At 43.1% G+C, this 15,086-nt stretch overlaps 1 protein-coding gene across 1 annotated transcript in view; it reads right to left on the bottom strand.

The window, feature by feature from the left end:
* Nucleotides 1-15,086, bottom strand: part of LOC105495702 (piwi like RNA-mediated gene silencing 3) — a 41,772-nt gene that overhangs the window by 863 nt on the left and 25,823 nt on the right. Inside the window, exons 12-18 of the mRNA XM_071080960.1 lie at nt 12,276-12,460; nt 10,377-10,449; nt 8,562-8,759; nt 8,021-8,124; nt 5,848-5,918; nt 5,237-5,387; nt 3,758-3,883 (exon numbers count right to left, since the gene is read on the bottom strand). Coding sequence (XP_070937061.1) covers nt 3,758-3,883; nt 5,237-5,387; nt 5,848-5,918; nt 8,021-8,124; nt 8,562-8,759; nt 10,377-10,449; nt 12,276-12,460 — 908 coding nt within the window. The remainder of the gene's footprint in view (nt 1-3,757; nt 3,884-5,236; nt 5,388-5,847; nt 5,919-8,020; nt 8,125-8,561; nt 8,760-10,376; nt 10,450-12,275; nt 12,461-15,086) is intronic.

Raw genomic sequence — 15,086 nt, 5'->3', positions numbered from 1 at the left:
CTTTGCATTTAGAAACCTGTCTAACTGAGCAATGATTTGAGAGATCAAATTTATAGAATGCAATTAAATCACTGACAGAGATAGTAACTCTTGTGGGATTTTGACTTCAAGTACATGCACTGAAACCTAGAGGAAGAAACAAGATTGGCGCATTTGATCTGATATGGCTGTAGATAATTCCATTCAGAGATCCTGGGATGAAGGCCTGCTGCCTCGCTGAGGATCACTGGACTATATTTAAACTTCTTAATACAACCCATAAGATTGATCTATGTGTGTGTTATAAATATTGAATTTATTTTTATGTTTACAATCTTATGTTGTACTTTATGTTTATGATACTTTTTATTTGCTCCTTCCTTTAATCCTTTCCTGCCTTGCACTAGATTGATCAAATGTTTCTGCCTTTCCTTCATTTTACTTCATTTCTTCCTAACTCTTGGTATGAATGTCATGATTTCCACTGTGGTTTCACATTAAATCTTTCATTTATGTAACTGCTTTAAGTATAAAGCACCAGAAGCTTTATCATTTTCCCTAATAACTGAAGAATCTTATTATGCTTTAACCTCATAACTCCTTTTCTATGTAAGTGTTATATCCAGTATTTTAGGGTTTTTTTTTTTTTTTTTTTTTTTTTTTTTGACACAGTCTCGCTCTGTTGCCCAGGCTGGAGTGCAGTGATGCAATCTCAGCTCACTGCAACTTCTACCTCCTGGGTTAAAGCAATTCTCCTGCCTCAGCCTCCCAAGTAGCTGGGATTACAGGTGCCCACCACCATGCCCAGCTAATTTTTGTATTTTTAGTAGAGACAGGGTTTCACCATGTTGGTCAGGCTGGTCTCGAACTCTTGACCTCGCGATTCACCCGCCTCAGCCTCCCAAAGTGCTGGGATTACAGGTGTGAGCCACCACGCCCGGCCAGGTCTTGTTTTAATATACCCTATAAATTGTCATTTATGAAATCAAGGCTTTTTTATGCGCCATCGTAACTCATCAGCATTGCTTCTTGCATTTCATTCTCCCTTCACTGTTCGATTTCCTTCTTCCTAAAATACAGTCTTTTGGGGTAGTTCTCTCAGTGAGGGTCTGGTGGATCTGCTAATGTATATACTGTATATGCACAAACTGAGCATGTTTGTATTTCACTGTCACCCTTGATAAGTTAGCTGGGTATCAAATTCTAGCTTGATGGCTATTTTTAAGCATTTTAAAGATATTTCATAGTATTCTTGTTTCTACTCTTGCTGAATGTGATTTTTATTGTTTGTAAATATATTATTCCTGTGGTTGCTTTTAGATTTTCTTATGCCTGCTGAAGTTTCGCTATAACATTTCTAAGTGTGAACTTTTACTGATCTTTGCCCAAATCTTGTTATTCTTCAATCTGAGGATTCAGAATCTCAGACTTTCTCTTTGAATATTGCTCCACCCCACCACACCCCCATCATATCTTATCTACTACTGAAACTTCTATTAGATATAGAGCAAATCTTATTTTGCCTTACATTTTTCTAAACTTTTTTTTATATCTTCCACATCTTTATGGCTCTCCACTGCATTATGGAAATTTTGTGAACATATGTTCCAGTTAACAATTTGTTTTCTTTTATGTCTAACCTACTCTTTTAACCCTTCCACTGATTTTTCTTCATTTTGACTATATTCATGTTTGTTAGATATTCAAATACAAATTGACCTTTTCATTAGACATTCTTATGGCCTTTATTCCTTTTTATATCTTTTCTTTTTTCAGTACATTTTTATATAGAATGTCTCTAACCATTTCATCTTCTGGAAGTTATGTCTAATCTTAATGTCTTAAAGGCTGGCTCTCACTCATAATGACTTACATCCTCATAACAAGAAAAAGACTTCTAAATCACTGTTTGGAATTACTTTCCTTGCATCCATGAACAACAGGGCTGACTATATGAAACTATTTTGTAGCCTATTCAGTATTACTTTCTGAACACATCATTTCTTTGTTCAGGATAACAAAGAATAAGTGTCATACAAAATGTTTCACATGAAAGAAACTGGTCTCTTTTTTCACACTGCTGTTTATTTTTTTATTTTTTTATGTTTTGGGACAGAGTCTCGCTCTGTCGCCCAGGCTAGAGTGCAGTGGTGCAATCTTCGCTCACTGCAAGCTCCGCCTCCCAGGTTCACACCATTCTCCTGCCTCTGCCTCCTGAGTAGCTGAGACTACAGGCACCCACCACCACACCCGGCTAATGTTTTGTATTTTTAGTAGAGATGGGGTTTCATCATGTTAGCCAGGATGCTCTTGATCTCTGGACCTCATGATCCGCCCGCCTTGGCCTCCCAAAGTGCTGAGATTACAGGCATGAGCCACCACGCCCAGCCCCACACTGCTGTTTTAAAGCAGAAAGACATTTTTTTTTTTTTTTTTTTTTTGAGACGGAGTCTCGCTCTGTCGCCCAGGCTGGAGTGCAGTGGCCGGATCTCAGCTCACTGCAAGCTCCGCCTCCCGGGTTCACGCCATTCTCCGGCCTCAGCCTCCCGAGTAGCTGGGACTACAGGCGCCCGCCACCTCGCCCGGCTAGTTTTTTGTGTTTCTTAATAGAGACGGGGTTTCACCGTGTTAGCCAGGATGGTTTCGATCTCCTGACCTCGTGATCCGCCCGTCTCGGCCTCCCAAAGTGCTGGGATTACAGGCTTGAGCCACCGCGCCCGGCCAGAAAGACATTTTTAAAATAGAAACCTCTGGCTGGACGTGGTGGCTCACACCTGTAATCCCAGCACCTTGGGTCACCAAGGTGGGTGGATCACTTGAGGTCAGGAGTTCGAGACCAGCTTGGCCAACATGGTGAAACCCCATCTCTACTAAAAATACAAAACATTAGCTGGGCGTGGTGGCAGGCACCTGTAATCCCAGCTGCTCAGGAGGCTGAGGCAGGAGAATTGCTTGAACCTGGGAGGCAGAGGTTGCAGTGTGCTGAGATTGCGCCACTGTACTCCAGCCTAGGCGACAGAGCAAGACTCCATCAGATAGATAGACAGAGACAGACAGACAGACAGACAGATAGATAACCTCTTAGGCTACTGCATAAACATTTTGATGGTCATGATATATTCAATATAATTCGATTTGTGATGACTCCAAATTGTTAATATAAACATCACTTGCTATCTTTTGTATTCATAATTTAAAGGGTTTTAGGGCCACACTGAAGTTAACTCTTATGTGGTCACAGACATTTACAAATGTTTGATGAAGGAACTTCGACAACCAAAAGACTAATTGCAATTTCTAGATCCAAATGAGGAATCTCTACCCAATAGTAAAAAAACAGACCAAATTAGTTCTAAAGAATCAGAAATGGGCCGGGCGCGGTGGCTCAAGCCTGTAATCCCAGCACTTTGGGAGGCCAAGACGGGCGGATCACGAGGTCAGGAGATCGAGACCATCCTGGCTAACACAGTGAAACCCTGTCTCTACTAAAAAAAATACAAAAAACTAGCCGGGCGAGGTGGTGGGTGCCTGTAGTCCCAGCTACTTGGGAGGCTGAGGCAGGAGAATGGCGTAAACCCAGGAGGCAGAGCTTGCAGTGAGCTGAGATCTGGCCACTGCACTCCAGCCTGGGCGACAGAGCAAGACTCCGTCTCAAAAAAAAAAAAAAAAAAGAATCAGAAACGCTTTAAGGTAAATTTATTGGAATTAAGTGATTGTACTGAACTGAAGCAAATTGAGAAAATTATAGATCCAGATACAAAAAATACAGATGACTTACCATTCATTCCTAGTCAACTCTATGTCAATAACTGTTCCTGGAGGTGGATTTTGAAAATCGCTTCCACGCTTAAGAAAAAATCTAGTGTTTATTCGTTTCTTCACCACAATGAAAGCTAGAGTGAAACTTAAAAAAATTTAGGGTAAGTGTCTCTAGGTTTACTCAGTCTTACCTCAGAAGTATACAGTGTATTAAAACATCTGTTTTACATTTAGGACCCATTAAGAAGAATGGACAGCAGCCCTCCTTACACCCTAATTTTACTGTCTAAGCTCCATGTGCCCAATTGAAGCAGTAAATGAGGAGGTATTTATTCATAGCCACCCACATCCCAGGGGAAGGGTCCCTTCCTCACAACTTTAGGATCATTCCTACAATCCCGGCTGGGCAGCGGGCCCTCAGGAAACAGGAGTTTTACAAAAGTGGAGTTTTCCAGGTTTTGTAAGTCTTAGGGCTGGAGATTCCCTCCCGCTGGCTCCTCCAGTCTGGAGATACACAAAAGTCCAGGATAAGTGTGAACTGTTGGCAGGCTACGTTCATGGATTTCTTCTTTTTTTGAGATGGAGTCTGACTCTGTCCCCCAGGCTGGAGTGCAGTGGCATGATCTCAGCCCACTACAGCCTCCCTCTCCCAGGTTCAAGCGATTCTCATGGCTCAGCCTCCCAAGTAGCTGATATTACAGGTGTGCGCCACCACGCCTGGCTAATTTTTGTATTTTTATTAGCAGAGATGGGGTTTTGCTATGGTGGCCAGGCTGGTCTCAAACTCCTGGCCTCAAGTGATCCACCCGCCTCCGCCTCTCAAAGTGCTGGGATTACAGGCGTGAGCCACCATGCCGGGCCGTTCATGGATTTCTATGATTATCTGAGGTTAACAAGCCCTCCCAAAGCAAGGCTTGAAATAAAGTAGGAAGATTCAGCTGGAGCTTTATGGTGGAAGCAGTCTGCTCCTGCCAGGTCCAATTCTGCTTTGCATTCTGACTTGGGCGTGGAACGCAAAATCAAAGCAGAAGGGTCTTCCCCGCGCTCCCTCCACCCATCCACAGAAGCCACTATTTATATCAAGCTCCTACTCTCATTCACAGAAGCCACTATTTATATGAAGCGCCTGTTCTCATCACATATTGTATTGGTGTTTTCCCCTAAAAAACATCAGATTTTTTTTCAAAGACTAAACTGTCAAGCTAAAATCTTCACAGTACGATTTTTTTTGAGACAAGGTCTCACTGTGTCACCCAGGTATGAGTGCAGTGCTCCTAGGCTCAAGTGACCTGCCCACCTCAGCTTTCTGAGTAGCTGGGACTGCAGGCACACGCCACCGGGCTCAGCTAATTTTTTTATTTTTTGTAGAGACAGGGTCCCTCTACGTTGCCTAAGCTGGTCTTGAACTCCTGGGCTTAAGTGATCTGCCCACCTTGACCACCCAAAGTGCCGGGATTACAGGGATGAGTCACTACACTTTACAATTAATACAACCTACTTGTTAGGAGAGAGGGTTTTTAAGTAGGTCGACATCTTTTTCGCTTCATGGTCAAGCAATGCTTGAAGCTGACCATCTCCCACTCCGTCCCGATACACAATAACAGAATGCGGCATCGATGATTCGTTTTTACACCAGACATCCAGGGCAGCTGAGAGGAAATCAGAAGCTTGTGTAAATAAACCGTAACTTGGAACAAACTAGCCTTTGCTGCTTTTGACAAATTCTAAGTCCATCTTTTAACACTGCAGCTTTCAGGGCAATTTTACTGCTTAAGTCCTGTCTATTCCCAACACTGTAGCTTTCAGGGCAGTTTTACTGCATGAGTCCTGTCTATTCCGGGGTTCCTCAGCAACAGCACTATGGAAGTTTTGATCCGGAAAATTTGTGGTGGAGGTGGTGGAGATGGGGTCAACCTATGCATGCTAGGATGTTTAGCGGCATCTTTGTCTTCTACCCACTAGACTCAATGGCAGTACCACCTCCACCCCAGTTGAGATCCCAAACACTAAAGGTTCAGTCATTACTAAGTGTCCTCTGGAGGCAACAGGTCCACTGGTAGAGAACTACTTGTATAGTGTCGGGTTCCCCAACCTCTACAAGACACTGACCTTTCAAGCAGGTCTGCAGCTCTTTCACAAGCTCTTCTCCTGTTTTCTGGATGACACATTGAGAGTACCACCTGTTCACAGAAAAAACAAACCACCAGTTTGGAAAACAAGATTCTTAAAATCTCATTTTGAGTTTGCATTAAACTACGAGCAAAAAAATATTACTATCAGTAGTTGAGGACATTTTACCATCAATTCATATCGCCACAGAGATCAAAGTCTTGGTTGGTCTCTTTTGATCTTAGGCATTTTAGAAAATTCTGAGTGCATACAAATAGTCAAATAGAATGGAAGCATTTATTCACATTACTACAAATTAGTCATGCTTTATTGTACAAGACGACTGCAGTTTCGCCTACGGGGGAGTGCAATAAAAGGAAAACCCTGTGCTCCCCATGGCTCCTGCTTTGGGATCAATGCTCTCAACAGTGGCTCCTACATGTTCCCCCTCACTGAGGAAGGGGTTTGCTTTGGAATGGTGGCAGCTGTTGTGACAACTTCAACATAGCCAGTAAAATGGTATGCTGTCTCAAGTTTCTATCGCCTTACTGCATTCTTGTTTACTTCAGAGTAACCCCATCTGACCACCTGACATATTGTGATGTATCTGTCTGTCTGCCTTTTCTCACTAGGATTTAATTCATAGGGTATGACCAGGCGTCTTGGCTCCACATTTTCACTGCCAGTGTCAGCATCGGAACATGGCAGCCACTCAGAAAAATCTGTTGACAGCTCCAAGAATGATTTGGTTCGTGATGGTCTCTGCTTTCTTGGGTTTGGAGTACGTAATTGTAATATTTACTTAGCTATGTGTGTTTCTCTTTGTTCAAGGTATTGGCTATTTTCATAATTTTTCTGGAAGTTTTTCATTCATTGATTGGAAAGCAGATTTTACACTATTAAAATAAGTTTATTACTTGAAAAAGCATCTGTTGAATAATTGAAAGTGTAATTTTTCCCTATGATTGTTATTTTCAAACAAAAAGTAGAACGAAACAGTGTTATCATATTGAAGCAGAATATGACTGGAAAAAAAGTAATCATCTATGGAAATAAAGATGGATCTTCCTTAAAAGATTCCTGAATTATACCTAGTGGGCCACGATCATTGTTAAACATAGAGGTAATTTGCAATGGTCACACATCAAGTAATGCGCAAAGGACGGCAAACTTAAGACTGCAAACTTATTTCAAGGTACAGCGTGGTTTCTACTCTGAGAACAGAAAATAAAAGCACCCTGGGAGAAAACAAGAGCATGGGATATAGACGTACGTCTCCTCTCGGAAGTACATCACATGCAAGTATATGAAGACAAGATCTTATACTTACAGATCTCTGACCACTTATTATGTTTCAATGTCTCTTTACCCACGCACATCTCAAATATTTCACTATGTGTTAGTGATATCCATTTAAGACATTTACTGAGCAGAGCCTATGGTAGACAGAACTCTACCTGTTCTAATCCCTGGAGCCTGTGATCACGGCAGGATACCACCCCTGTGATTATGTTATGCTATATGGCTCCATTGACTTTATGATAAAGGTTTTCCAAATGGGAAAATGAGCTCCTTTAAAAGCAGGGATGTTTTTTCTGGCTGATGGCAGAAGAGGTGGTCAGATTCAACACAGAACAAGGGCTCAATGTGCCCTGGCTGGTTGGAAGATGGAGAGGGGTTTGCTATGTGAGAGAAATCAAGACTGGCCTGCAGCTGACAGCCAACAATAAAAACAAAACAAGGACCTCTGTCATCCAACCACAAAGAAATGGATTCAGCCACAATGACATGAGCTTGGAAGGGGAGGGCTGCCCAGCCTCCAGATGATAATGTGGCTTGGCTGATACCTTCATTTATGCCTTGTAAGGTCCTGAGAGCTGTGAACTACCAGGTGTCTGGTGAGAAGAACTGTGCAGATAGAGACGGGCATTGTCATCAACTGCCACGTTTGTGGTATGTTAGGCAGCAATGGAAAATGATGTAGAGCAGCCAATCGTGCAAAAATGTTCTGGGAACATAACTTTGCCAGCAAAATCAGGAGAGCACATGACTAAGAATAACTCATCTGTCAAATTCCCAACCTCTTGAGTTAACAAATATTAATTAGGTTCATCTTTTCTGTTTGGTCCACAGTCAGCTACCAACTAAACAATATCTACCAGAGCTTACTTACTTTGTTAATTCAGCATTGGTACTTGCCACAAATCCTGCTATTGATTTCTGTCGATTTACGATATCGTGGAAACAATCAATGCCAACGAACATTGTTCTTTGTACCTTAAGTTTTTTTTGAAAAGGTAGTAGAGTTAGAACGTGAGCAAAATTTAAGCATTAACAATTAAGAGGCCGGGCGTGGTGGCTCAAGCCTGTAATCCCAGCACTTTGGGAGGTCGAGACGGGTGGATCACGAGGTCAGGAGATCGAGACCATCCTGGCTAACATGGTGAAACCCCGTCTCTACTAAAAAATAACAAAAAACTAGCCGGGCGATGTGGCGGACGCCTGTAGTCCCAGCTACTCGGAGGCTGAGGCAGGAGAATGGCGTGAACCCGGGAGGTGGAGCTTGCAGTGAGCTGAGATCCGGCCACTGCACTCCAGTCTGGGCGACAGAGCAAGACTCCGTCTCAAAAAAAAAAAAAAAACAAAAAAAAAAACAAGAGAATCTTAAGTTTTATTAGATATAAGTTAAATGAAGTCAATGAAATACAACGTACGTCGGTCTCCACCTTCCAGAGGGCTCCTCCCATCTTGCAATTCATCTGCTGGGCGATCTTGGTGACAATGGTCCTTGCCTGGACTTTTTCTAAGGTCTTTTTCACTACACATTGGCTTGGAATCGGGCATTTGGTACATAGGTATCTTTTTATACTGTCATATCTGTGTTTGTCATCATTGGGCAGGATACAAATCACCTTGAAAACCAGCCAACATGACATTCCATAAGATACAACAACAGTGATACAGGAAAGAAAAACCATCTCGAGCAGGCAACTTAGGTGGAAGACTGACAAGCTAGAGTCAATTTATTAAGAAAATATTTGAACCCAAGAGGGTGAAGGATCTAGAGCCATGTTATAAATTATAACAATTATATCAATTATATGGTATGTATTTATTAGAAAATTATAATTAGTTATAATTATTAGTTACATTAAACAATTGGAAGGGCGAATATGTGGAAGAAACAAATTATAATTAACATTACAAACTATAATTAACATTAAATTATTAAGTGTTTAAATTATAGTGTTGTAAATTATAGTTAATACTGATGTAAATTATAGTTAACATTAATGTTATAAATTTTATAATTATAAATTACAGCAATTGCTGCAAGAGGCAATTTGGCAATATACATCAATTGCTTAAGCCTGCAATATCATTTCTATCCTATTCAGTTTCCAGGAACTTATCACCGTGTTGACAAGGATGGGTTAAAAACAGGCTCAAGGGGCTGGGCACAGTGGCTCACGCCTGTAATCCCAGCACTTTGGGAGGCCGAGGCGGGCTGATCACGAGGTCAGGAGACCAAGACATCCTGGCTAACACGGTGAAACCCCGTCTCTACTAAATATACAAAAAATTAGCCGGGCATGGTGGCAGGCGCCTGTAGTCCCAGCTACTTGAGAGGCTGGGGCAGGAGAATGGCGTGAACCCAGGAGGCGGAGCTTGCAGTGAGCCCAGATCACACCACTGCACCCCAGCCTGGGCGACAGAGCCAGACTCTATCTCAAAAAATAATAATAAGAAGAATTTGCTGTAGTAATTCAGATAAAACATAATGACAACTTGGTCTAAGACACTGAATGGAAGAAAGGAAAGAACAAGCTCCTAGAAAAATACCAGGCAAGAATTGCCAGGCACGGTGGCTCATGCCTGTAATCCCAGTGCTTTGGGAGGCCAAGGCGGGTGGATCACTTGAGGTGATCCAGTCTGGCCAACATGGTGAAACCCCATCTCTACTAAAAATACAAAAATTAGTGGGGTGTGATGGTAGGCGCCTGTAATCCCAGCTACTCGGGAGGCTGAGGCAGGAGAATTGCTTGAACCAGGAGGTAGAGGTTACAGTGAGCTGAGATCATACCACTGCACTCCAGCCTGGGCCATGGAGCAAGACTTCGTCTCAAAAGAAAAAAAAAAAAAAAGAAAAGAAAAACACCAGGCAAGAAGAATAACACAGGCTAGAAGATAGTGATCATAGACTTGGCAGGTTACATCTGGGGATGAAAGTTAACGAATGTAGTGATTGTTAATACCCACACTACTTTACACTTGTATGGTGTGTTTTTTTCAAGTTAGGAGATTTTAAAAGTAATTACAGGTCCCCAAGCCTCAGAAAATTAGCTTAAGATTGTGATATTCAGGAATAGCTAAACCATGAAAGTTTGTATTCAGCTATATTATGCAGGTTAATCTGCTTTCGTTGGCAAGTTCAGGAAACCAACAACAACATTTTGAATTCTAAAATACTTATCAAAATGGTTTAGAACAATAACTAAAGACTGTACATGTATCAACTAGACACTTACCATCTGCAGTGTTGGTCTGGTATATTTCCGTAATGTGTCTATATAGGAGTTAGCATCCCCATCTACTTCAATCCTAAAAAATATAGCATGCATATTCAAAAGGTACTGACCAGTGAAACATGATAAACATCTCAGACAGCTAATTAAATATAAAGTAAGACACGATAAAAAGGCAAGATATGCATTTCAGTAGAAAATATGTTTAAAAGAAAAAAGACAGCCGGGCACGGTGGCTCAAGCCTGTAATCCCAGCACTTTGGGAGGCCGAGACGGGCGGATCACGAGGTCAGGAGATCGAGACCATCCTGGCTAACACAGTGAAACCGCGTCTCTACTAAAAAATACAAAAAAACTAGCCGGGCGAGGTGGCGGGCACCTGTAGTCCCAGCTACTCAGGAGGCTGAGGCAGGAGAATGGTGTAAACCCGGGAGGTGAGGCGGAGCTTGCAGTGAGCTGAGATCTGGCCACTGCACTCCAGCCTGGGCGACAGAGCGAGACTCCGTCTCAAAAAAAAAAAAAAAAAAAAAAAAGACAGTAGACTTTCAGTTTCCGATTCTACTTGTAAGGAGCTTTGAAGTCACTACTCTGTCCTAACAAGTCAAACGCTAAACAGACTGAAAAAAATGAACAGTTCTCCTAGGATTTTCAAGAGAGGTGAGGACACAAGGCAAATCACTGCCTCCTATATTGAAGAGACAAATAAGCAAAACAGGGAGTCCTGGCTAGCTGGAGCAAAGACTCAAGAAACTTCCCAGGATAACAGTTCCTGTGTCAGGTGATCTAAACTGTAACTGATGAATTACTGCAGGCTCAGCATGGACAACTGTGAGGGTTAAAAACTCCAGGTATACCCAGTCATAGGAGGCTCCCACAATTTTGAGAGTTTTACCTCTAGGAGCTTGACCAGGTCCTCGCAATAAATACCAGAGGAAAATTGTTTCGTGCTTCCAGCAGGGAAAGGAGAAAATAAACTATTGTGAAATACACCAGGGCCCTGTGTTCCTAACAGGCCCTGCCCTCAGGAGACGCTACTTAACCAGAACCTAACCCTTTTTTTAAAAAAAGAAAACGTTTAGGTTCAGGGATACACATGCAGGTTTGTTATACAGGTAAACCTGTGCCCTGATGGTTTGTTCTACAGATTTTATCATCCAAGGTCGAAGCAAAAGAAGCCAAGGCTGAGAACACTGCATACTGTGTGAGTCTAACTAGATGACATTCTAAAAAGGCAAAACCATGGACATGGTTAAAAAAAAAAAAAAAAAAAAATTGTCCTCAGAGGTTGTGGCGCAAGGGGTAGGTGGTGGTAAAAAGGGATAATTAGGTGACGCACAGAAGACTTTTAGGGCAGTGACAAATACTCTGCATGAAACCGATGGTGGATACAAGTCATATACATTTGTCCAAACCAGTAGAATGTACAATTCCAAGAGTAAACCCTACTGTAAACTATGGACTTTGGGTGATTATGATATTTCAATGTGGGCTCATCGGCTGTAACAAATGTACCACACTGGTAGGGGATGTTGATGGGGGAGGCTATGCATTATTGGGGGCAGGATATATATGAGAAGTCTCTGTAACTTCCTCTTAATTTTGCTGTAAACCTAAAACTGCTCTAGAAAGTTTCAGTTCAGTTTTTTTGAAACATGACTGAGAATTCTTAATATTCTCCATCCATTCACATCAAGTTCTTAATTCTCATACCTTCTACAACATGTATCTTAATAGCCGTAAACCATATATCACAAAGTCTGTTTTAATATTTTTTGACTAGAGATTAGACTTTACAGACTTTTAAGGTTTTGATACAGTGACCAATTCCTACAACATTTTAGTTGTTATACTTTAAGATTGTTAACTGATTTTCAAATTGGAAGTAATTTCTGCTCTACTTACATTTCTGCTGGTTTCATAGTTATGCCCATGGGGGCTGTGACACTCTGTAGATGACTCTTTAAGGACATGGCTTCCCTGTGACTGCTCCTACTATGGAGTATGAGCCAACTATGTAGCGGCATTGCATTAAGTAACGGTAATTCTCTTATTTCTCTTGACCAGTCTCCTTGTGAATTGGCTTTAACCTGGAAAAGAATTATAAGACCTAGCATAAAACTTTAAAGATCAACTTATGTAAATATGTGCTATCTCCTATTGAAATGTTACAATTATAAACTTGAATGGCCAATTTAGGTATTTTTTTCAATAAGATATAGGTTAACAGAACTGAATTCTATCCTAGGTGCAAAAAATTTTCGTTGAGAGGCCATTGCGGGGGAGATGACTCCAGAGCTTTAGGTTCCCATGCAGGCAAAGCAAAGCCCAATGTAAACAGTAAAGCAAAGCCAGAGACTTTACCAATCAGAAAATACCAGTTACCAACTAGAGTTCTTCCACTTAAATAGAGCAAATGTATTTTGTCCTATTTCTCATCAGCCTATAAAAGCTCACTGCTCACACTGCTGCAGCAGAGCTCGCTGAACCCCTTCTGATTGAGTGCTGCACAATTTGTGAATCAGTCTTAGTGCTAATAAACTTAATTGTATATGATGTGAAGTTTCTTTTGGAGCTTTTCGATGCTGTTAGACTCAGATTGGCTCTTCATACTGTTCTATCACAGCAAGTGCTCCCTAAAAATTTAGTCTTTTGGTGGGAACTCTATTCCAAGGAATGACACTTGAAACATTTAACCAAAGATAGAGTAAGATGGCCAAATAGAGGCCTCCACTGATCATCCCTACAAGAGGAACACTAAGTTTGACAAGTATCTGTACAAAGGGAGCACCTTCATAGGAACCAAACATCAGGTGAGCACTCAGTGTCTGGTTTTTACTTTCTATTGCTGAAAGAGGCACTGAAGGTGGGAAAAACAGTCTTGAATTGCTGACGTCACCCTTCTCCCACCCCTGCATGGCGTGGAGAATCTGTGCAGTTGGGAGAGGGAGAGCACAGCAACTGTGAGGCTTTGCATTAAAATCAGCACTGCCCTGTCACAGCAGAAAGCAGACCTGGGCTGTACTCAGCTGATGGCCACCCACTGGGGAAACATTTGATTCTGGCCCTAGACAGAGGGGAATTGCCCACCCCAGTGGTCAGAGCTCGAGTTCTGGAAAGCCTCGCCACCATGGGCTGGAGTGCTCTGTGGCCCTAAGTGAACCTGAGAAACAGTCTAGGCCACAAAGACTGCAATCCCTAGGTAAGTCCTAATGCTGATCTGAGCTCAGAGCTTGTAAACTGGGGGTAGAGGGGTAGGGGACGTGATCTACTGAGACACCAGTCAGGGTAGCTAAGAGAGTGCTTACATCACCCCAACCCAAGGCAGCACAGCTCAAAGCTCCAAAAATGGCCCCTTCTTTCTGCTTCAGGAGAAAAGAAGGAAGAGTGAAGACTTTGTCTTGTATCTTGGATACCAGCTCAGCTACAGTAGGATAGGACAAGAGTCAGGGTTGTGAGGCCCCCATTCTGGGCCCTAGCTCTTGGATGACATTTCTAGACATACCCTGGGCCAGAAGGGAAACCTGATGCTTTGAAGGGGAGGACCCAGCCCAGGCAGGATTCATCACCTACTGATTAAAGAGCCCTTGGGCTCTGAAGAACCAGCAATAATAGCCAGGTAGAATGTCAAGGGCCTTGAGTGGACTCAGAGATGCTGGTTTCAGGTGAGAACCAGCATATTCCCAGCTGTTGTGGCTATGGGGAGAGACTCCTGCTTGAGAAAAGTAGAGGGAAAAGTAAAGGGGACTTTTGTCTTGCACCTTAGGTACCAGCTCAACCACAGTGGGGTAGAGCACCAAGTGGGCTTTTGGGGTCCCTAATCCCAGGCCTTGGCTCGTGGATGGCATTTCTGGACCTGCCTTGGGCCAAGGTGGAGCACGCTGCCCTGAAGGGTAATTCCTAGGCCTGGCAGCGTTCACCGCAAGCTGACTGAAGAGCCCATGGACCTTAAAGGAACATTGGCAGTAGCCTAGCAGTACTCCCTATGGGCCTGTGGTGGTAGTGGCCATGGGGTGAGGCTCCTCTATGTGTAGAAAGAGAAGGGGACAGGATGCGGTGGCTCACCCCTAGAATCCCAGGACTTTGGGAGGCTGAGGCGGGTGGATTACTTGAGGTCAGGAGATCCAGCCAACCTGGTGAAACCCCATCTCTACTAGAAATTAGCTGGCTGTGGTGGTGGGCACCTGCAATCCCAGCTACTTGGGAGGCTGAGGCACGAGAATCGCTTGAACCCAGGAGGTGGAGGTTGCAGTGAGCCGAGATTGCACCACTGCACTCCAGCCTAGGCGACACAGTAAGACTGTCTCAAAAAATAAATGAATAAAAAGAAAAGAAAAAAAGAAAGGGAAGAGTGCGAAAGGTCTGCATCGTGGTTTGAGTGCCAGCTCAGCCACAGTACAACAGAATACCAGGTAGGTTTCTATGATTTTTGACTCCAGTCCCTGACCCCTGAATGGCATTCTCTGCACCTGCCCAGGGCCTGGGGGAACTTACTGCTCCTGAAGGGAAGGACACCAGTCTGGCTGCTTTGCCACTTGATTGCAGAGCCTTAGGACCTTGATCCAACATAGGTGGTAGCCTGGTAGTGGTCACAGTGGGCCTTGGGAAAGACCCAGTGCTGTGCTGGCTTCAGGTCTGACCCAGTGCAGTCCCATTGGTCATCACCACAGGGGTGCTTGTGTCACCCCAAACCCAGATCCAGGTGGCTCAGCACAG

The sequence above is a fragment of the Macaca nemestrina genome, chromosome 15 (assembly GCF_043159975.1).
Source record: "Macaca nemestrina isolate mMacNem1 chromosome 15, mMacNem.hap1, whole genome shotgun sequence".
Classification (NCBI taxonomy): Eukaryota; Metazoa; Chordata; class Mammalia; order Primates; family Cercopithecidae; genus Macaca; species Macaca nemestrina.
This window is presented reverse-complemented; position numbering and strand designations above follow the sequence as displayed.